The 23,925-nt window shown below is 32.0% G+C and overlaps 1 protein-coding gene across 1 annotated transcript; it reads right to left on the reverse strand.

Annotated features, from left to right (window-relative positions):
* Positions 1 to 2,071: 2,071 nt before the first annotated feature.
* Positions 2,072 to 22,633, reverse strand: LOC107454249 (CB1 cannabinoid receptor-interacting protein 1). The gene is made up of 4 exons (XM_016071373.4): positions 22,473 to 22,633; positions 20,900 to 20,997; positions 17,597 to 17,741; positions 2,072 to 2,513 (listed from the first exon to the last, which is right to left on the reverse strand). The coding sequence occupies exons 1-4, from the start codon at positions 22,542 to 22,544 to the stop codon at positions 2,349 to 2,351; spliced, it is 480 nt and encodes a 159-aa protein (XP_015926859.1). The 5' UTR covers positions 22,545 to 22,633; the 3' UTR covers positions 2,072 to 2,348.
* Positions 22,634 to 23,925: the final 1,292 nt, after the last annotated feature.

Here is a 23,925-nt window from a genome sequence, read left to right on the forward strand (position 1 = left end):
TTTATTCGTAGAAGCGGGTTAGACAATTATCTGATATGCAATTAAGTGGGGACGACTAACTCTTATAAATAATTGCTATTTTCAGCTTTTTTTAGACTTTAAATGACTGTTATTCATTGATAATGTGTGATACATAATAACAAATGTTAAGTTTTTGGAAAATATTTGGCCAAGGAAAACACTAATAAAAAAACACACCAAAAGCACAATTCTGTTAAATTGGCAGATTTGTCGTTTTAGTATGTTACCAACGATTATCTCGCTGAAAAAAGCTTACTCAACTAAAAAATATTTTGTTTTTTTGTAGTCAATTTCATTGGTGACCCACAGAATGAATGACGACCGTTGTTATGAACAGCCCTTTTATGGCGCTTGCTGGGAGGCATACTCTAGCTTGATATGGCTTGCATTCGAACCATTTATTGTATCGTGATTTGTGCTGGTCTAGTTGTGTTCTGTCACCCCTAATCTACCAAGAAGTTTGGGACACCTTGTATACCTTAAAATTGCTCTTATTTGAATTCTGTAAATGCTAATCTATATATATTTATTTCTCTTATGTGGCATCAAAAACGTGGGTATTTCTTTATCTAAATTGGCAACACTATTGTCGTCTATTCTAATTTATTTTATTAGTTTGTCTTAAGGATTATTTAAGTACTGTTAAATAATAAGTTATCGTTAAGTTATTAGTTAAATTCATCTTATTAAGTTTTCTAAAGTAATGATTTAAGTAGTGTTATATATAATAAGTTATATATGTATAATGAGTTATATTCAATTTATTTAAAATATGCATTTTTATAAAAATTAAAACTCAGTTATGAAGTAACTGTTTTGATTTATTTTTGATCTTTTCTAAAATGACTGTGGAAATTTGAAACATAATTGGTGCTGCATACTGTCATGCCAATTATAGATATTGGAGCTTGCCTTTTTCAAGTTATAGTACATATATTATGCGATACTAAAGATATGGCTCATGCAGAAGTAGAACAGCATGTAATGGAGCATTGGGATGATTTTTCTATCTTATCTCGCAACAGAGATGGAAATAATTTAAATATTTATACTGTCTACTATGTTGAAAGTCCCCCAACTCTTATTAAGGTGTTTTGTGTGATTTAATGGTTACTGTGCAGATTTTAAATTTTTATTAAAATTCAATAAAAATAGAATTTTGATAATATCACTCTTGAAAATTGTTAAAATTGAAATCAAAGTACTTCCTCACAGGCATTTTATAATTGTATATATTTCTGTGTTATTGTGCTCCTGATTAACATGAAATCGCTTAACGTGAAATATGACTTTACATGAAACACATGTTTGGTCCCGCGAGTCAGCAAGCAATTGTTATTGTATTTTATATGTTAAGCATGAAATATTCAAGTTGATTATCGCTTAACATGGAAGGAAACTGGATGCAGATAGTAAACATGTGAATAAAGTGCCAATTATTCATTTTGAGGAATGCCATTTTTATTATTTTTTTTTTATAGTTAGATGATTGGCAAATGAATAAAGTAGTACATAATATTTTATAACCGTCGTTGAACAGCCAACCCAATTAGTAGTTTACAATTACTGAGGTATCCTTGTAATTTTGATCCCAATCCAGAAGACAAAGGAGATCCAGGATCAGTACCCCCTGAGGTATTGATTTGTTATGGGAAATTGGAGGACTTGTGACCCCGTCAGATTTAACGTGCACCAGTCACTATTTAATTCTTCGACCAGCTACATTCGTACTCTCTTTCTTACAAACGCTAGTTCACCTCTCCAATAACCAGGCTATCCCGGCTCCTAGGACATAATATGTATTAATAGTATGTAATAAATTGTTTTCATGATGTGTCTGATAAGATGAAATCCGGTTAACACGAAATAATTCTGATAAGCCAGCCATTTTCGCTTTAACGAGATTCGTCTGTAACTAATTTGGAAAAGTTGACACTTCTGTAACATCTGACGAAAAATCCTTTGATCGAAAAACAGTCTTAAGATTACAATGGGAGAAAAAAATGACATAAAATAATGCATGACATTTAAAAAAAAAAGCACAACATCATACGTTTAATTTACGAAATTAAATCGCATTCAATTTTATTTAATAGAAAAGGGTTTTTTGTTGCAATACATTTCAGTACGGCAGATATATTATTTCAATTTCATGTTTTTTTTTTAATTCAAAATTTTATGTAGATTTCAAAGTAAAAGTGGTTACGAAATAGGATTATTCTGGAACACTTTTTAATTTTTCTTCATTGAGAAACGACGATCCAGATGTTTTGAGTTTTTTCTGCACATTTTTAGATAACTGTTTTCAATGTGGATCATTTCTTGAGTCATCGAAAGAGTTCTTTTGTGATTTCTATAAATGATTGTCCGTCTTTGTAGACACAGTCGTAATCAATGTAATTGAGACTCCTCCCCCATGTTGAATGAGTTGTGTCTTCAGCTCGGTAAAATTTGAACTGAAACGGTAATTGTATGACTCCCATGTTTTGCACCTGAAAACATATTCAATATTTATTCCTTGTGTTAAGCAGTAAAGGAATTTGAATACAGCATTTACAGTGGCGTGCCAACTTTTTTTTGACTGGGGGGGCGAGCCAATGCAAAGTCATAAGCTTTGCTTGATTTAATATTTTAAAGTTAGTTGTATTATTTTAATATTGCAATTTGTCTAATTGTAATTATCTAAACTATTTCCGTTGTTTATGACAACGATGATTTAACTATTACATCCACACCAACTTAGTTAAGAAAAAATGATTTATCAATCCGAAACTAATTAAAAAGAAAAAAAGTGCAGTAAAATGTAAAAAATTTAATTAATGAATTTTGTAATTTTACTCCTTTAAACTTGTTAATGCTGAGCAATACAATTTGTCGATACATTTTAATCATAATGACATAGAATGGTTTTTCGCTCCTCAAAAACATATTGAATTAAAAATAACTTGTTATTTAAATTTTGATTCTAGCATAGATTTGAATTTAATCATGAATATAAATTTTCAGTTTACAAAAAAAAATGGAAAATTAACTTTATCATAATTTTAATGATAAGCACATGGTATAAAAACATTAAAATAAATGAAGGAGTAAAAGAGATTGATTTCTAAAATTAAATCTTATTTTAAAATGACTTTGAATTTTAACAAGTCTTCTGATTTTTCTGGTTAATTCCAAGGTAAAGCTTAAAATGTATACAAAGAAAAAAAATACAATTTTAAACATATAATTATGCAGAAATTTAATGAAGTAGAATTAACTTTATCATATTAAGTTTTCATGATAAAGGACTAGGGATGAAAAAATTAAAACAAATGAAGGAATTAATTTCCAGCTCGTCATATTTAAATATGTTTCTCATTTACAGAAGTATAATCTAAACACATTATAAAATTATAACCGAAAATTTTATTGTATATTAGAGGCTACGTGCTTTTTTAACTTAACAATGCAATATTATTTTTTGAATTATAGCTATTCGAAACAAAATTGTAGAGCGAAAAAGACTAATGGAAATTTGAAAGAATCTTTCGAAAAACCAAATGATATTGGGAAAGTATGTTATATACTTTTAAAATATTTAAAAATTTTCAAGTATAAATTGAATGAAATATATTTAAGGAATTTAAAATGTTCTAACAAAATATAGAGAAAACAATTAACAAAAATATCATTAACATAAGCGTAAAAGCAAAAATTCGATAAAAATGAAATCTAAAAAAATTATTACAACTAAACAAAGTCTAAATCTGAAAAATTTGCTGTGCTTATTAAAAATTTGTTGTATTATAACATAGTTTTTATTAAGACTTATTATTTTATTAATGAGAATAAAGAGTTACTGGTCACAAAATTAATCACAAAAATTCCCATTTAGCTTAAAAATGTTTGAAAAATAACAAGGACAGAGGAATAGAAATTATTATAGAGAAAATAAAAATCCGAAAAAAAATTATTTTTAAAAATAACTGACAAATAATCAAAGTAAACTACGAAGTTTGAAAATTAAAATGTTCGGAAAAAGCATTTCAATAATACATGACTAAATATAGAAAGTAAATAATGTCAGAAAAAAATCGTAATTACTGAGCCAGGTATACCTGCAAAAAAATGCATTAAACTATGTCTGACGCACAAGAAAAAAAGGAATAAATTAAAAGATTACTGATCATCACTGAACAACCTTAGAATCGTCGGCCCTGTGTATAACAAAAATATTCAAATCGCAAACATAAAAAGGCTCTAACTGCTCTGACTAAATTGTCGAACTGTTTTTTTTCCTTCCAGATTACAGCTATCCCATTATTTTAAGGGTCAAGAATCTGCATACGTTGATTGAAAAAGTTTATTCAAAGCAAGTACGTTTTCGTGGGGGAAATTTCCTGACTCTTAAAATCGTCTACCCTTACACTAATTATTTCGCATATTTAAAGTCAGGTTCCCGAACTATCCGAATTGAGTCCTATGAAAATGCGATTGTTTGATCTAAGAGTGCTCGCTTTGTTTATTTATTTATTTACGCTCAATACATTGTTTGATTTTGCTACAAAATAGAAAACTTTAGCCTCTTGCTAGTTCACGTACATAAATAATTATTACCTGCACTGCACAGAATCAAAAATTAAAAGTGCGTGAGCATGCGAGATATTACAAGAAAGTGCTAAACCTCACCACTCAAGTAACGAAATAACTTTTAATTTTGAACAAAATAATAATTTGTGTTTGCACGGTTTAGCCGTTTCTGTACATGTTCCGTAAATTTTCACATTTAACTGACCAATAAGAATATGAAAAGACAATAACTTTCTTTTATCTTTGTTTTTATCGCTTTTCTAGTAAAAATAATGTGATGCAAAAAAAAAACTAAATATAATTTACTACTAAATGGATATTCAATTATTTTAATAATTCTTTATGAAATTGAGCAATGTTTTAAACTTTTTTTTAAGATTTGGGTGTCAATGTCGACGATGAATATGTGTTTGCTTCTTCTAAATGCTACAATTAATAATTTTAGTTGAGATTCCTCAAAATTGTCAGGAAATCGCATGAACAATTGGAACTTAAGCAAAGATTTTCGTTTTAAGAGATCCTGAAAATTGATTAGTAGAAGAGAAATTGACATTGAATGTATTAACTATAAAATCGGTGATGGCTCCCGATTTCTACTTTGCCCAGGGACTTCTTTTTTCTTTTTCAGACGAAATCTTAAAATGAATTATCCCATTTTTTTCTTTGGTGCATACTTCTATATTCATTTTTGCATAATTTTAGCTTTCTGAAATTATTTTATAAGAAATAACTTTTTTTTTGTACATAAATTTCAAAATTCTAAAAAAATTTCTGAAGTTAATTTCTAATTCGGATTATTATTATTATCCGGTATACAGAAAGACAGGTATGATGGAATTAACAGGTCAGACACTGAAAATTGTATTTCGAAGGTTTTATAAAATCAAAAAATGGATTTAATATAAAATGTAAACTTTGAAGAAAGTATAGCTCTGTCTATATATAATATGGTTACCATATGACGTATTAGATTAAATGATACTGTAAAATTAAAAAAAGAATAATAACAGTTGGAGCTAATTTAATTAACTAAGTTATTACTTTATTATTATTTTTAAACTTAATTTTTCAGACAATTTTAGTAAATATCTGTATTGTTGTATAAATTAAGTTTATAAAACTGGCGCATATATCACTTATGGACAATGGAAGCTCATAACTTAAAATTAAATAAATAAAGTAATCATAAAAAGTCTTAAATAAAGTATCCCTAGTCAACAAGCTAATTATAATGCAAGTCATGAAGTGTCAATTTCATAAAACTTCTTGAATCTGTTTAATATATAGTTATAAAAAATGAAATTACTTATTGATTTCAAATTAAAAATTTTCAACACTTTTTATAGAAATTGGATGGAATTTTACGGTTTTATGTATCACATATGCTCTCCTTTTAAAAAGCCACTATAAAAAAAATATTCAGCAGTTATATAATTAACATCGAGCTAAAAATAAAGTTACGTTACTCCAGTGTGTACAGGGACCTAAAAATATGGCTATACAGGGTGTCCCAAAAGGTCGTTTACAAACTTAACATGCTGGTCTGTCATATCATGATGAACAAGATTTACATAGGAACTTGTGTCCGAAAATTAAGACTGAGACGGCTAGAGGGCGATAAGTGCAGGTTAATATGAGGAGCACGGCCGGATTATCCTATAGGCACACTAGGCACGTGCCTAGGGCCTACGAAATTCAGGGGCCTACGAAAAACTTGGGAGAAAAAAATTTATTGACCAAAATAATTTAGCTTTAAAAACAACAAGTGTATTTTGCACAAAATTATGAAGATACAAATAAAAATATAATATTTTTCGGTAATAAATTATTTTGCAGAATCTTATGATCTAATATATTACTTTTTTGCGATTTTTGGATTCAACGAAATCTTGTATTATGCTGTCGAATTCCAAACTACGCAAAATGTCGTATTCAATAGACATAAGTGCGAGAGATGCCAAACGATCTTGATTCATTGTTGAACGCAAATAATTTTTTATAAATTTTAATCTGGAGAAAGATCTTTCTCCTTCTGCATTTGATCCAAGAATCGACAAATATATTCTTAATGCAATGTGAACGTTAGGAAAAGTATTCACAAGTTTATCTTTAATTTGAGCCTTCAACATTTCTTGTGCAGATTTATGCTCATACAAATTTGAAAATAGTAAAAATTCATCTACAAAGTTTTCCTCTAAATCGGAAGAGTAAATTTTCACCAAAAATGGTATTATCGATATCAACTGCAATATCGGCAGTATGTCGGTATTGCAGATAAAGTTAGATAAACAAATTCGTAAATTAAAACCCATATTAATAAAAATGTAAAAAAAAAATATGCAAGAAAATTTTAGCGGGGAAAGAGGGGAGGAATGGGGGGGGGCAAAAACGGCTATGCCTAGGGCCTACGAAAGGTATAATCCGGCTCTGTGCCTAGGGCCTACGAAAGGTATAATCCGGCCCTGATGAGGAGAAAAAAAATGATATCGATAGCGGTGTTAATATGATTTTTATTAAAAAGCATCATTACATCACAGCAAATGCTCAAAATTCCTTCCATTCGCCGCAATGCACGTTTCACAGCGTCGGCGCATGGATTCACGAACCCGTTCAAATTGGCCAGGAGTGTCACGGACACGTGCTGCCGCTTCCGCGATCCTGGCGATAAGATCCATGTCCGATGTTACAGGTGTCTCGTACACTATGGACTTCATGTGTCCCCACAGGTAAAAATCCAGGGGAGTCGGGTCGGGGGATCGCGGCGGCCATGGGACTGGTCCGCCTCTACCGATCCAGCGATTAGGATAAATCCTATCGAAGTATTCTCGAACAGCGTAGCTAAAGTGGTCAGGCTCTCCATCATGCTGAAACAGATGTTTCGGCGTGTAGCGGCTGGAACGTCACCCATCAGATCCGGCAAAACTCTTTCTAAAAAAATGCGATAGGTATTTCCGTCGAGGTGTTCAGGTAGAAGGTAAGGGCCAATCAACATGTCACCGATAATACCAGCCCAAACGTTTACGCTGAAACGTTGTTGATGTGCATGGGCACGTGTGCATCTTGGGTTTTCATGCCCCCATACGTGCATGTTGTGCAGGTTCACGACACCATCCCGTGCAAAGCAGGATTCATCAGAAAACAAAATCCATGATGGAAAATCTGGCTATGCGACCCGCTGATGCAAATACCAGCGTGAGAATGCAATGCGTTTGGGATAATCGTCAGCGCACAATGCCTGTACTTTTTGGAAGTGGTAAGGGTGTTGCATGTCATCGTGCAGTATGAGATTATGGTGGAACGAGCTACACCCAAGACACGTTCGCCTTCTTGGAGACTTCTTTGCGGGTTGATGGCATCCTCCTGTAGCACGGTTTCCTCTACGACAGGTGTGCGTGTAGCTACGTGCTACGAAAGCACCTGATTCACATAATCTGCGGTGCAATCGTCCAAACAAAACATGACTTGGCTGACGTCTGTTTGGGAAGCGCTCAAGGTACGTCCGTGCCGCGGCTCGTCCATTTCCATCAGTGGCTCCGTATGCGTAATGCATGTCGGCCATTTCTGCGTTACTAAACTCATTCATCCTTCTCCTTCAACGTCCACGCCTGAAATGATTGTTTTTCTCACGCTCCCGTTTTCGTGCAATTATCGCCCTCTAGCGGTCGCAGTTTTAATTTTCGGACACAAGTTCCTATGTAAATCTTGTTCATCATGATATGACAGACCAGCATGTTAAGTTTGTAAACGACCTTTTGGGACACCCTGTATTTTAAAGAAGATTCTTTTTTGAATAATTTGCCTATTGAAACTTCTGATCAGAAAGGCATGTAAATATATATATTCGCGACGTCATATATGAGTAAACCTTGGTATTCTTTGGCCAAGGAGTAAACAATCATGACAGGGAACTATTTATTTATTTGAAATTCCAAAGCAAATATAATACCAAAGAAAAAGGTTATACAGCTTTTTTCCTAAATAAAAAATTCTTTTTAATGGCTTGTCTTGACAACGAATTTTATTTGCTTCGGATTTTTAAAGAGAAAAATAAAATAAACAAAAATATAACACAATAACATATATATAACACATAATACATACATATATAACATATAATATAACACAAAATGCGGAAAAATAAATGAAATTTAAGTAGTTTTATGTGTAGTATTTTTCTCATATTGTTCCAGTTTAATTTATCTGGATTTAAGACGTAATTGTCATGTTTAAAACGGAAAATAAAAATATTTAATTAATAAAGAGAAATATTCACATTTTTAAGAAATGATGAATTACAATAGTATTGATCGCATTAATTTTTTAATCTCCATCAACAGCATTTATAATTTCAGCATTAAAATTTTTGAAAATTAATACTTTAAATTCAGAAGAAATATTCATGAAAAAAGCTTTCACAAAGTTAATTAACACAATTTTAGCATCCTATGAAATTATGATTAAAAAAAAAAAAGACTACAAAAATTACGCGGATAATTTTTTCCCCTCCAATGTTACGGAATGTGTTTTACCCTCCAATATTGCCCCATTCTTAAAAATAAGTTTTTTGTTTAATTAAAGTTTTTATTACTGAGAATAATAAAATATTATGAAAATTTTTAATGAGCTTTTTATAAAGAATAATTTTTTAACATTTTTATTGTTTAAAATAAAAATGGTAGTTAATTTGTTTGTATTAAAATAAAAATTATTATTTAAACGAATTATCCTTATTTATACAAATTATTGTTGGTGTATAATGTTTTTTTTTTTAATTGGTTTATTTCACATGAGAGAGAGAGAGTAAATGTATAACAGATTTGGTGTTAGAGTTCTGCTCTACATAATCATATGATATACATAATATAATAATACTAGTTATCATATAAGATAAAAATAAAATAGTAAATTTAAAAAATTAGGAAAAGGAAAAAGAAAAACACCTTTCAGAGCTGATATGATGCATTCTCAATCGTGTTATTTTCCTGTTTTTAAAATCCATAGTTTTTCGGTCATTTTTATTTATTTATTTTTAGTATATTAATCTGCAATGAATATCACTTTTGTGCCCAAAGAGCAGAAAAAAATTAATTTCAATAAAATAAAGACATTGATGATCTTAAGGAACCGATATTAAAATGTACCTCCTAAAAGTTGAAAGAATAATCGAAAATACGAAAACAAATTTTTTATTTCAAGGTACTTTATTTATTATTTTTTTATTGATTAGGATTTTCTTAAAAAATTAAAGGTTGAATTTCATTTTCGAATAAAAACAAAGTTTTTAAAAGTAAAAAGAATTCAAAATATTATTTAACAATTAAAAAAAATTAAATTCGTAACATAACTAATCCATACACCAACAACAAACGGTAAAATCATGAACTAATGTACATTATTATTAAAGCATTAAATAATTTAATGAAATGAAAACATTTGCTTACCTCCTTCGATATCTATTTTACGTTTCCTTGTTATTTAATTTATCAAATTGATGTAAAAAAAATAACGACAACAACAAAAAAAACAACCAAATAATTTAAAACAATTAAACAAAATAAAAAAATATGCTTTCTTTTGAAATTGATAACTTAAATTATGTAATTAAAAGAGCTAAAAAATTTCTTTAACAGAGAGCGTTTATTTACGTTAGTCTAAGAAATGTCTCATCACAAAAAGACCAGACCAGAGAAAATGTCAACAAGTCCTCCCCAGTTTAGATCCCTTAAAAGCTTAAAACACCTGTTTTCTCAGAAAATCTAGATAATTGCTTGTTTGAGACGATTTACGAAGAGATATCCAAATAAGATATGTTTCTGTGAATATCTGACATTTTAAAAAGAGGACAAAGGAGCAAAAGGCCATAAAAATGAAAATTTAAGAAGCGAAGTACTTTTACCCACAGTGTGTAACATGAGGTGGCTGTTTTTGAGGAGTCAAATAACTGTCTTTGTGGGGGGTTTGGCCACCAGAATTATATGCCAAAGTGGGTGGAAAGGAAATTGTTGAAAGTCAGGGGTGGCTTTGAAACCAATTTTTATCAGTGAAGGTTGCATTTTATTACTCTTTCCGCCAGGGAAGGGCAAAAGAGATGAAGTTGGGATGAGATTTTCTTTTAATTATATAGAAAGTTATACGTGAAAAAAAAAGTCTTTGTCTTCAGAAAGTTTTTTAGACAGTTTTTTTTTTCTGAATTTACCAATTTAACTTAATTTTATTTTCACGAATGTTTAAATTTCAATAAGGGCAAAGCAAATTATTCGCCTTTCAATTAAATTTCAGAGGAAAATAAAAGTTTTAATTTCAAAAATAGCTTTAAAGTAGAAAAAAAAACAGTACTTTTTTTCAAAAGTTACCAATTTAACTTGACTTCATTCTCACGAATTTCCGAATTTCAGAAGTGGCTAAGAACACTATTCGCCCCCTCAATTAAATTTCAGAGGAAAAAAATGGTTTAAAAAAAAACTTTAAATTTGAAATTTTTTTCTTCCTAAAATTACCAATTTAACTTTATTTTCACGAAAGGCTAAATTTCAGAAGGGGCGAAGCACATTTTTCGCTCCCTTAATTTAAATTCCCAGTAAAATAAAGTTTTTGATTTCGAAAATAACTTTAAAGTAGAAAAAAAATAGGGCTTTTTTTCTAAAGTTATCAATTTAACTTGACATTATCTTCACGAATGGATAAATTTCAGAAGGGGCGAAGCACATTTTTCACCCTTCAATTAAATTTCAGAGGTAAATAAAGTTTTTTACTTAGAAAATAGCTTTAAAGGGGAAAAAATAGTGCTTTTTTCCTAAAGTTATCAATTTAACTTGACTTCATTCTCATGAATGTCTAAATATTAAAAGGGGTCTAATGTCTAAATATCACTCAATTAAACTTCAGAAGAAAATAGTGCTTTAAAAAAAAAAAAAAAAAAAGACAACTAAAGTTGAAAAAGGGTTCTTTTTTTTCTTTCTAAAATTGCCAATTTAACTTAACTTTATTTTCACGAATGGCAAAATTTCAGAAGGGGTGAAGCACATTATTCGCCCCCTCAATTTCAATTCACCGTAAAATAAAGTTTTTAATTTCGAAAATAGCTTTAAAGTAGAAAAAGAAATGGATCTTTTTTTCTAAAGTTACCAATTGAACTTGACTTCATTCTCACGAATATCTAAATTTTATAAAGGGCTAAGTACACTATTCGCCTCTTCAATTAAATTTAAGACAAAAAAAAATGTTTTTTTTTTTTTTTTTTTTTTTTTAAGTTCTTTTTTTTTCTTCCAAATTACCAACTTAATTTTATTTTCATGAATGGCTTAATTTTAGAAGGGGCGAAGCACACTATTCGCCCCCTCAATTGAATTTCAAAAGAAAATAGTGTTTTTTTTTCTTACATTTTCTTATAAAAACTTCAAAGTTGAGAAAAAGTTCTTTTTCGTCTTCTAAAATTACAAATTGAACTTAACTATGTTTTCAAGAATGGCTAAATTTCAGAAGGGGCGAAGCACGTTATTCGCCCCCTCAATTTAAATTCACAGTAAAATAAGTAATTTTTTATTTCGAAAATAACCTTAAAGTTGAAAAAGAAATGGTTATTTTTTTCTAAAGTTATCAATTTAACTTGATATTATTATCACGAATGGCAAAATTCCAAGAGGGGCGAAGTACATTACTCACCCTTCATTTAAATTTCAGAATTAAATAAAGTTTTTTTCTTAGAAAATCGCTTCAAAGTTGAAAAAAGTTTTTTTCTTCCTTTAAGTTTACTAATTTAAATTGACTTTATTTTTGTGAATGTCTAAATTTCAGAAGGAGCGAAACGCAATATAGGCCCTTTTATTAAATTTCAGAAGACAATAAGGTTTTCTTTTTGAAAAATAGCTTCAAAATTGAAAAAAAAAATTGTTTTTTCCAAAAATTACCAATTTTACCTAAATTTATTTCTTGCCTTCATATTTATTATAACCTCTTACTTTAATTTTAGAGGAAAATTAGGTTTTTTACTTGGAAAATAGCTACAAAGTTCAACTAAAAAGTTACTTTTTTCTAAAATTTTACTTTTTGACTATTTTTTACTCGGAATTTTACTTGATTTTATTTTCTCGAATGTTTAAATTTCAGGAGGGGCGAAATTTTAGTGCCCCCTCACTAAAATTTCAGAGGGGGCGATTGCCCCCTCTGCCCCCCCGGCTGGCACGCCACTGAGCATTTATGACAATCAGCCCTGTTTTTGTTCACACCATGAACTACAGGTTTCTTAATATAATTTACATTGATGTAAATAGCAGGTTCTTTGATAACTCATCATCCAACCATGGCAAAGCATTTTGCTCATTTTAAGGCTCCGTCTTTTAACAGCAATGAGTCCCACAGTGAACTGATTGTTCGACTCGGTTCCCAGTAAAACACCCAAGTCGAGCATCAGTGAGAGGGGTGGATGATAACTTTCATCGGCCTATGGATGGGTGAATGTAAACAATAACAATCGTCCTTAAACCGGAAGAAATTTAGAAAATTTCCGGTGTATCCCTCCTCTTATGTTATGACTACGAGGCGATGTGAGAGCAAGCCTAATATTCTATGCAGTTTTGTTATTGTAAAAATATATCGGAAGCAGTAACCCGGGAGTCTTGAAAGAGCAATTTTACCACTAGCGTCACCACCCTTAGCTTTACACGATCACCCATCCATAAAGTGACCGAGGGTGTGCTGTTTCGGTTCTCGTCCAACCGTAAGGTGCTCGATCGACTTCGCAGGCAGGTCGGGCTACCAAATCACCTCTGCAGAGAATCAAAATTGTGATGGTGTTCTTAGATCATCCTCAGAGATGTTTCCCAGACAATAGCCCATTTGCGCAGCTGTACTGCGACTTAAATAATGTACTACTAGTGTAAAATTTAAATGTGTTAAGCTCACCGCGTCATTTTATGCCCTGTTTACGTCATTAACCTACTTTATATTTACTAATTGATGAAAAGCATCTTGATAATTTTTTACCTTACCTAAAAGGCACTGTACTTCAATTTAGTATAAAAGAAAGTGTGACTGTTTGTTATGGCTTAGCTCACACTGCTTGCGGAGAGCTGGAGGTTGTGAGTTCGATCCTGGCAGTCGACTAAAAAGTGGGTTGTGTAGCAGCAATAAAGCTCACTCTAAATCTGCCGTGGCTGAAAGTCCTTTCATTGGTTGTGGTGTGGAGTGTTGGAGAGAGGGGCACTATCCATGTTGTCTGACCGGGCTCAAAATTAAGTGGTGTTCCTACCATGGCTGTTAAATAGTAGTACTGGTACTTTATTTACGTCGCACAATGAGCTATTTTCAACGATCTGGGAAACATATTTGAGGATGATCCGTAAATATACCCTTACAATTTTGAACAGACGATCTATTTTAGGGTTAAGGACTTTCAGTGTTCATCTCTGTAGCCTCGTGATCTTGAACCCAACCCAGAAGACAAAAGAACTCCTGGATCAAGCATTGAGACAAACTAGTTTTAGTTGAAGTTTTTTAAATGGCTCTAACCCACATTTGCCAATGAAAGGAAAGGAAAACCTCTCACGCTTAGCCCAACGGCAAGGAGATTCCAACTCATGATCCGCCTACCACTGAGGATATTTTACGCCAGCACCAGGGCTCGAAAAACAGCCCGTCCTCGACGGTCAGAAATTCTCCGCGGACAACGAATTTCTCGAATCCGACGTCCGCGCGGACAGCCATTTTCCCGTTAATGTTCGTGATACACTTTCAATTTTTGTTATCTTACAAGAGTTACAAGTAGGACTGGGCGATATTAGAAATTATATATCGTGATGCATCGTCAGTTTTGCATCGCGATAGAGCGATGTATCGCGATATAGTATTTTTGAATTTCATTTACTTGTGAGGCACAGAAAGTCAGATTTCTATCAAAACTTCATACTCAGATTGATTTAAATCAATTTATAAATTTGAAGATATATATGTTTTGCTTAAGGAAGATATTAAATAAATTGACTACAATGTACAAGTCTTACTTAAAATATTTGTTGAAATGTTTGTTTAGAAATACATAATACGCGTAAAACAAAGTGTTAAAAACTTTTTTTAAAGCGTTTTTTACAAATTAATATTTTCTTGTACTAATGCATAAATAATTTCATAATTATTAAGTTCGATTGTAATGTTCAATTTCTAAATGAAACGTTAAAAATTATTTGTATGTTTAAAACAAAGTGCTAAATAAATTTTAGAAAAAAGAAGAAAAAAACGCTTTTGAAACACTATTTTTTATTATTATCATTTCAGTTATTATAGTTCATTTACGTCACACTAGAGCTGCACAATGGGCTGTTGGCGACGGTCTGGGAAACATCCCTGAGGATGATCCGAAGACATGCCATCACAATTTTGATCCTCTGCAGATGGGATGGCACCCCCGCTTCGGTAGCTCGATGACCTGTAAGCGAAGTCGAGCACTTTACGGTAGCACAGTTAACGAGGACCAATACCGCACACCCTCGGTCCCTACGCAGACTGATCCAAGTGGTCACTCACCCGCACACTGACCGCAGCCAGTGATGCTTGACTTCGGTGATCTGCAGGAAACCGTGTCTTAAATATCAGTCCACTGCGGGGCCTTATCATTTCAGATAAATAATTAAATTAAATAATGAACGAAAAACAAAGTAAGATTTAATTTCTTAAAAATAAAAAAATTGTGATATTCGATAATATATTTAGCTAATTAACAAATAATATGAAAACGAATATTTTTAAAAAAAAATTATTATACTCTCTAATAAAACGAAGTGCTAAATGATTTTAAAAAATGAATAAAATACGCAAACCTTTCAAATTTTTTTTGTATAAACAAAGTTGATTGAGATATGTTCAAATCCAAACGACAAAAAAAAATTTTTTTTTTTTACTTTATTTCTAAAAATAAAAACAACAAGATTTATAAATTTAAAATCGGTAATAAAAACTCATTAAATTATTAGAAGTTTCATCCAAAAAATTTTAAATAAATTTAAAGAAAGTAAAAAAATAACCTAACAAATTCAATTCTTTATGGGCGCCTAAATTAGATTGCGGATAATTTTCATATTTAAAGATAAAAAGAAGTTTTTTTTAAAAGAAAAACTTATCTAATTAATGAAGAAACTCTTCTTTATATATTCTTTTCAATAATAGATTGCCTTCAGAACGAGGTAACATCGGCGATCACGAAGTTAGTTCCACTGAAAATAATCTACAAGAAAAGTTGCGACAAAGAAAAAAAAAAGCTAAGAGGTGCGAAAAGGAACATGCGATATAACGATATGTGTTCTCAAAACTCTGATTCTACAGCTCACCATCAAGGCCATTTCAACATAACGAAACGAACATCGTCTTCCACAGCGCGAGTCGACATCGGAACGTAAGAGAAGAGTCTTTTATCCCTATATCGTTATCTTATATCCTTGCGTGTCTTATATCGCTATATCGTTTTGCACTCGTTGTCTTTACTCGACGGCTTAAATCAGATTTCTGATGCATCGCCTTGAATGAAAGTCGCTGTATCGTCTTGCCGATATATGCGTTAAATCGATATGTCTCGATACATCGATTTATAGCCCAGTCCTAGTTACAAGGCAGCGAAATGACCCACAATACAGCAACCTACTGCGCATATATTGATGTTTTCTCTGTCTGGGAGTACTTCAGCGGCTGAAAGGGGCTTTGCAGCAATAAACTTGCAAAAAAAAACACAATACGTACTGGTCTTAAACAAGAAGCTTTAAAAGCAATCATGAACATCTTCCTAAATGAAAAACCCCTTTCAGATTTCTGTTCAGAAACCTCTGTAAATCATTGGCTTGATTGTGGAACTGGCAAACGTCATATTTGATTCATTTAAAAAACGCAGTACCCTCGGATAACTTGACATTCCAGATAACTTGACCCTTGTCATTTAAATTATTTCATAAAGAAATACTAGGTTACTATTAGTAACCTAGTATTTCTTTTATTGCTGTATAATGTAATCCTAGTAACGACTAAATCATTGTGCAATTTATATAAATGTTTGTAATAAATAGGAGAAAATTATATTTTTATTTATTTAAAAGCGACGGGTTAGTTTCAACGGAGGACGGGTGCATTGTTAGACAAGCCGTCCTCGGGGACGAGTAAAATTTCTGAGTTTTTTCGAGCCCTGGTCAGCACTGTGATCGGTGCGAACTGGAGTAGAATTTTAACCTGGATTACCTGATTAGGGGGTGAGCGCTTTATCCCCCGAATCACCTAGGCTCATGATAAAATCTTGTGACATTCGCTGAGTTTCGAATATAAAATAACTCATATAAAGGAGGGCGAGCCACGATACCTCAGGGGATAGAGCGTTCGTCTTTCAATGAGGTAAACCGGGTTCAAATCCCAGCGATGACATCATGCGAACCGGCAGCCGGTTTGCACCGACCACAGTGCTGACGTGAAATATCCTCAGTGGTAGACGGATCTTCATGGGTTAGAGTCCCTTTGCCGTTAAGCTAACCTTGGGAGGCTCTAGTGGTCTTTCCTCTCCATGTAACGCAAATACATGTCGGTTCCATCAAAAAAAATCCTCCACCAGGGCAAAACTTTATCCAGGAGTTCCCTTGTCTTCTGGATTGGGTTCAAAATTGCTTAGTGACGGAACAGAACATTACTAATCATAAACCCGAAAATTGAGTCGGCTGTTCATTGACGGTTATAGTGCGGGTGGTTGACCACTTGGATCAATCTGCATAGGGACCGAGGGTGTGAGGTATGGGTCCACGTTAAACTGTTCTACCGTAAAGTGCTCGACTGCGCGTGCAGGTCGTTGGGCTACCGAAGCGAGGGTGCCATCCCCTCTGCAGAGAATCAAAATTGTGATGGCATGCCTTCGGATCATCCTCAGGAATGCTTCCCAGACCGCCGCCAATAGCCCATTGTGAAGCTCTAGTGCGACGTAAATGAACTACAACAACAACATTGAAGGTTATAAAATAAAATAAAGGAGGGCAGTAATACTCACTTCCATGATGAGGGTAAAGTTGAGACGACGATTCTTCTTGGTGACAGGAATGTTTGTGCTCACCCACTTCAGGGAGTACCGTGAGTGCAGAGATGTCGACTCCTCCCCCGTCATCTCCAGATCTTCACCCTTCAATGAAGCTGACCTATGAAAAAGATTCAGACGAAACATCATTCATGATTATACAAATGCGTATTCAGTCTCCATTGCCCTGCAAGTTTCCCCAGTATCAAAAATAGAAGACAGATTTATGTCAGCCTTGCAGATAAAATAAATACAACAAAATTAAGTTAACCTTCTATAAGGAGTATTTTTTCCACCAGTCATTTTCCTATTTATGATTTGATTAATATTATTATTCGAATAATAGTTTCGAATAATAGTTAAGGTTAGCGTGGGGTCAAAAAAAAGAGGCCCTCTCTGGGGAGTTTTTTTTATGTTCATTTGATCATTTCTCAACGAGTTAATTAACACAGAATTTATAAACTTAGTTATAAGCACAAAAGTTCAAGTTTATGGCGAATTCTTTATAGTAGATGAAATTATTAAAAACCCTCCCATCAAAAAAAAAATAATAATAAATAAATAAAAGTCTTAAAATCAAATTAATTTTCGGTATCTAAACTAATTTCTTCTTATGAATCAATCTTAATCCCAAAAATGTTTTGACACAACATCACTAGAAAAAAATTGCCCAAAAAACAACAATCTCTTCCCAATTATTCCTGTTCTTTCATCGCGCAGAATTCACATCAACGTTCTTCAGAGGGTGGTTTTTTACGAAAATTTGACAAAACTTTCGAGACATCCAGAGACATTTCGTAGACTTTCGCGATCGCAACGCTCAAATACGCCATCTGGGGCGAAGACCAGTACCATGGCTTGACCTTTACTTCTCCTCCTCTTCTCAATTGTATAGGAATGACTACGATATTTTCCCCTTTCTTAATATTTTTCGTATTTGATTGTCACAATTATTATTATTTTTTTTTTTAACTTCCACGACGCTTTCTTTTGGAACTATGTTCAATGTAGTTTTCCGTTCCATATAGTTTCCTAACTTAAAAGTTTTTGAAAATCAAGACAGAAACTAAACGTACTTCCTTCTCATATGACTCTCCACACGTTAATGGGGAATACATGCGAAGTGTTGCCATAGATAGAGAGTTCTGTTCCACGTCATCTGCAGGCCATTTCGAACGTTAATATTCTGTTTTAGTTTTTAAAACATCGTTTGAAATGCAATTTTTTTTTAATATCAGATATCAATCAATATCAATTTTTTTATATCAGGTTTAAATCTCTCAAGCTTTATAATGTTTTAAATTTTTATTTACTAAGCTTTAATTCCGATGCTTAGTTCCTTATTTTTTTGTGTTAAGTTTTTAATGCCAACAATAATTAAAACAAAAATATTTGAAACCAAGAATATTTATTATTTTAATTTTACTGTTAGAGAATCTTTCTGTTTTCAATTAATAAATTTCAAACTAGTAATGTATTAATTAATATTTAGTACTTTCTTTTATTTCTGAAACTATTTCATCATGCATTGTAGTATTATTAGATATTTTGCCTTTTAAAACTTATGGACTTGCAAAGTGCGACTTTTGAATAGAAATATTTTAACACACGCTCTGCCGATAAATTCTAGAATTTTTTCACGATGTTGCAGATCAATTACAGCGGTTTCTAGCCTAATTGTTACGCTAGATTAATTCTCTTTATTTCTGTCATAATTACAACATTTAGATTTAATTTTTACAATTAATTATTTTAGAACCCATAGTTTATACAAAATAATAATGCTATTTTAGGAAATAAAGTATTTTTCCCTTGATAGAAAGCTTGAGCCTTGCTAGCGAATTGAACCATATCATTCAAATTTTCAATAAACTTAAGATGGTGTGAAGTTTAAATGTGTTATCATTGGTACCATAACTTGTTTACAGGATGTGTTCTGGTTCAACTTGAAGTCAAACATTGTTCACTGGACAACTAGTCAAATTTTTATTTCGTGACGTAGCTAAAGCTTGTTACGTAATAGAATCGGTTGAACCCAGGGACTGATTATCGCCTAGGCCCAATAGACACGGGCCTAGGGCCCACACTTTCTGGGGCCCTCAAAAATTAGTAAAAAGTCCACAATATTACTTTAAAAAAATACTGAAAGAAACAGTTTATCTCAAAAGAAGAATTTTTTATTTCAAATTTTCTTTATATTGTGATAAATCAAACTTGTGTAAACATTGCACTAATCAAAATCGAAAGTACAGCTGAATTTTAATGGGTGCCATTTTTACTCCAACGGCTTAAGCAAATGCAGCGAGAATGCATATTCGCAAAGTCTCTTATAAATGATTAGTGTCAACTAGAACTAAAAGCTTATTCTTAACAAATATGTAAAGCTGTAGATGGAAGGCTACAATCTTTACTACTTTTAGCAAAAATCACTGATTTCAATTGTTTGTGGTCACCAAGCTATTTTGATTTTCATACGATATTGTTTAATATTTAGATCTTAGAAAAATATTCTTCAATTGTTAGCTTTCAAATTTTTTTAGAATGTTTCTCATGAATCATGCAGTTCACTAGATTCTTTTTATTGTTAGGGCTACCCTTCAGAAATTTAATATTAAAATATTATGTTAGGGGCCCGAAAAATTTTGTGGGCCTTGGGCCTTAATTTGTCTTGATCGGTCCCTGGTTGAACCTCTTTCCTTGCTTCGGAGATCACCTAACTTATGATGGAAATATGAACATTCAAACGTAAATAGTTAATATCTCGTTCGCGTTGTGCGAATGGGACCTTGTAGCAAATTTACTCCTCTTTCTGGTTCACTGTGTAGGGTACTCTGGTTCAACTTAAAGGGAAACGTAATTTAGTTTTACACATTATTAGGTTGTTTCTAAGTATCGATATATGTTAAACTTGATTATATTATACCCTGGTTCAACTTGAAGAGAAATATAGTTCAATTTAACTCCATCTTTGGTCGAGGCAAATTTTCTCCACATTACAGTTCAAGGAACTGATATTTCTTAAACTTGATTACATGATACTCTGGCTCAACTTGACTGGAGTTATAATTCAATTTAATACCTGACTTGGTTTTAGCAAATTGACTCCACATTAGGGCTCAAGGTACTGATATTATGATTCAACGTTGAACAAATTTGTTTGAGTGTGAACATAAGTATTGAAACAGAAAAATGAGATGAAATATGTTTAAACAACTGAATTGATATAGCTATTGATAGCGTGCAAATAAGCATTTTTAAGGAGTTAAAATCTATACGTACTTTATCGTCTGAGGTGGTTTAAATGTTAGTACAAATTTATAGGGTGTTTGCACTTTCATCTTAATTGTCTTCTCCGTATCGAATCTTTGACCATCTTGCTGCAGAATAAAAAATTAAAAAAAGTGTCAAAACAAGTAAAAATTTCATAGTTTTTATATTTTTGTAACAGTTTGCAGGTGAAGCCAATATCTCTCTGTGTTTAATGGAGGGGAAAACCACTAAAACCGCCGACTTACTATGAAATTTGTTTAACCCCTTTGTGAATTTTTCACGTTAGCACTCTATTAATGAGTAGGGTCAGCGGGTGTATCTTTCATCAAAAATAGAGGCTAATCTAAGAAATAAAAAGTTGTAGCACGAGATAAGTTGTAAAATACTGAAGCAGACGACATTTTAGGAACTTTTTGTTAGTTGCTTCAAAAAGCTGAGCGAGCAATTTTTTGTTTATATCTCATTACGGGAGTCTATTTTGTAATTTGCGGAGGTAGAAACAACGACGGATTCTTCGTTATTGTAACCATTCTGAGCTTTTAAAAGAAAAAAGCTTTAACGTTGGTAGATAACAAAAGAACTATCTGCCTCCAAAAAGTTGTGTAAGTAAGCATCGTCTATATGCTGAAATCAGCGGAGTTCTTCTTTTTTAATAGCATTTAATCAATAATTCACACATATGATGCTAAAGCGTGAGCAATGAAAATAAGGTTACAGCTGTTTTATTACTGTACCATTTGCTCTTCCAATACTTTACTTTACTTTACATTTGGTGACGTTTCAATAATAACGATAAATAAAAAATAGAAAAAAATAAAGAGTGCTATCTCGTAAAAAAAAAAAGTAGCGTGCTGTGGAAACGTTAACAAATCTCAGAAAGGCAATCAAATCAAATATATCTTAATAAACTCTCTCGTGGAGTTAACCACATATAACCAAGGCGAGAAAGAAACTTCTGTGTCCTGTAAAAATTTAAATAGTAAGTGCCGAGAACTCACCTTAATATCCAGATCTGTCTCCATATGTCATATCTTTCGTAAGCTAAAAAAAAAACACTGTGCACGATTTTAAGGGAATGAATGAAGCCAACGAGTGCATGTGCAACTATTACAAACACTTTTTTTCTGTTACAGAAAAAGACTTCTTAATTTCCATATGACTTTATTTTTGTTTTATAAAATGGTAGATAATTGCATTAAATATATATTGCAGCACAGAATTATACATGCAGGGTATCTTTTAAAATCCGCATCCACTATCCTAATATTTAATCAGCTGCTATAGCTATAACAGTGTTGTCTTTGTGATAAAATAGCAATGAAATACATGTTACAGTGCCACATGGTGGAGTTAAGGTACCTATTCATTTTATGTGTCTTCAAACCTTGTAGTAAACGAAGACTGCTAACAATCTAACGCAAGTAAAGAGTTTAAATATAAAAGTTCAAGATTACATACCATTCATTATATTTTATGTAAATTCAATGCATAAAATATTTCGTATAAGTTCAGGTTTAAAGGTAAATATAAATTTTATGTTATATTTTTCCACTTATTACGAATTTTATATTTTTCCACTTACTTTGAAAAACACCAGACAGTTGGTGTCGTCCCTCTTAATGCTACAAGTCAATTGAAACTTAACTCCGCTCATGAGGTTATTGAATTTAAAATATCTTCTCTCATGAAAACAAAACTACGACCGCTAAAGAGGCGTTTTATTTATTTTTTTCCCTGCTGTTCTTGATTTAACGTTATCTATCCAACTTATTTTATCAGGAAATAGATATTTATCAGAAAATTTATCTAAAAATGTCTGGATAATTAAATCGATTGATTAACACACACGCTCTTACATTATACATTTATCAAAATATCATCACCTATATTTTGGTTTTGAAAACCACTGTAAATTTGATTTTTTTTAAAGCTGGATAATGGAAATGTGATAAATTGGGTGTTTAAAAAATTAGATGCAGCTTAAAGTATACGTTAAAAAAAGAAGCTAAAGTTGCGCGTTTACGGAAATGGAAAAATTAGTTCGATTGTTTTTAAACTACTGTTATGATTAGGGTATTTATTTAAAAGGATTACCTAGTGAATCCAAATAAATTCGGAATCAGCTATTTTTAATATAAGTTTCTTTTTTAATATATAATGTATAATAAGTCAGCTATTTTTAATCTAAGTTTTTAAAATTTCACATTAGGATTATTCTTAATATTTTTTAAAAAAACTGAATTTTCAAAATAAATGGTACGCACTTTTCCAAGAATAACGAGTTTTAAAATTTTGAGTTTATCGTTTAACGTTGAAAAGAAGCGTCAAACGTTGAAAAGGCACCTTCAAACGTGTATGACAAGATTTGTTCATTTTATTAAACACACATTTTGAGTTTTGTTCGTTTTAATAAATACGCATTTTGAGTTAAGCGCGAAATAAAAAGTTCATCAACGATCTATTGCTCGAAATATACAAATTAATTCCCAGCAATTCTTAAATTCCTTTTTTAAAACATTTATAACAAATATCTATCTGTAATGAAAATAAATTCTGAATCATCATGCACAGCAGCAGCGTTGTCACGACAGCCCTTTGTGAGCCCGGGCCTTCCTTAGAAGCTTTTCCCAATCTGCTCTTCTCCTAGAAACTGATCTCCAGTAAGTTCTTCACTATCAGATGGCTTTTCCGTTTCTTTTTGGGTCTTCCTGTTGGTCTTTCGTAGGAGAAAGTCGTATTAAAATCCCTTAATGGGGGCTGGGCTATTTCTTATTAGGTGTCCTGCCTATGTCATTCAACTTAATCTTATGGATATTAAAAGAAAAAATATCTGTATAACCACCTCGTATCCGGGTTTCTCAGAACAGCGATTCCCAAAAAAGTGTTACATGGAACTTTATATTTCTAGGGAAGAGTCATAAGTGCTCCGAGAGTTTGGACTTTTCTTTTTCTTTTTTTTAAACCAATAATGACTTTTGCCAGTTTTTAGCCACAATTTTGGCTAAAAATGGGTGATGGGTTGAATTCCAGTTTCT

Source organism: Parasteatoda tepidariorum, chromosome 8 (genome assembly GCF_982258835.1).
Source record: "Parasteatoda tepidariorum strain Cologne lab strain chromosome 8, Ptep-v5.0, whole genome shotgun sequence".
In the NCBI taxonomy this organism is placed as follows: domain Eukaryota; kingdom Metazoa; phylum Arthropoda; class Arachnida; order Araneae; family Theridiidae; genus Parasteatoda; species Parasteatoda tepidariorum.

Excerpts from the sequence above, each read along its gene's own strand:
- LOC107454249 (XM_016071373.4), bottom strand. The coding sequence starts at position 22,544 with ATGAGCGGAGTTAAGTTTCAATTGACTTGTAGCATTAAGAGGGACGAC. Across the intron at positions 20,998-22,472 it reads ACTGTCTGGTGTTTTTCAAA|CAAGATGGTCAAAGATTCGA; the intron begins GTAAGTGGAAAA and ends TTTATTCTGCAG. Across the intron at positions 2,514-17,596 it reads ACTTTACCCTCATCATGGAA|GTGCAAAACATGGGAGTCAT; the intron begins GTGAGTATTACT and ends ATATGTTTTCAG.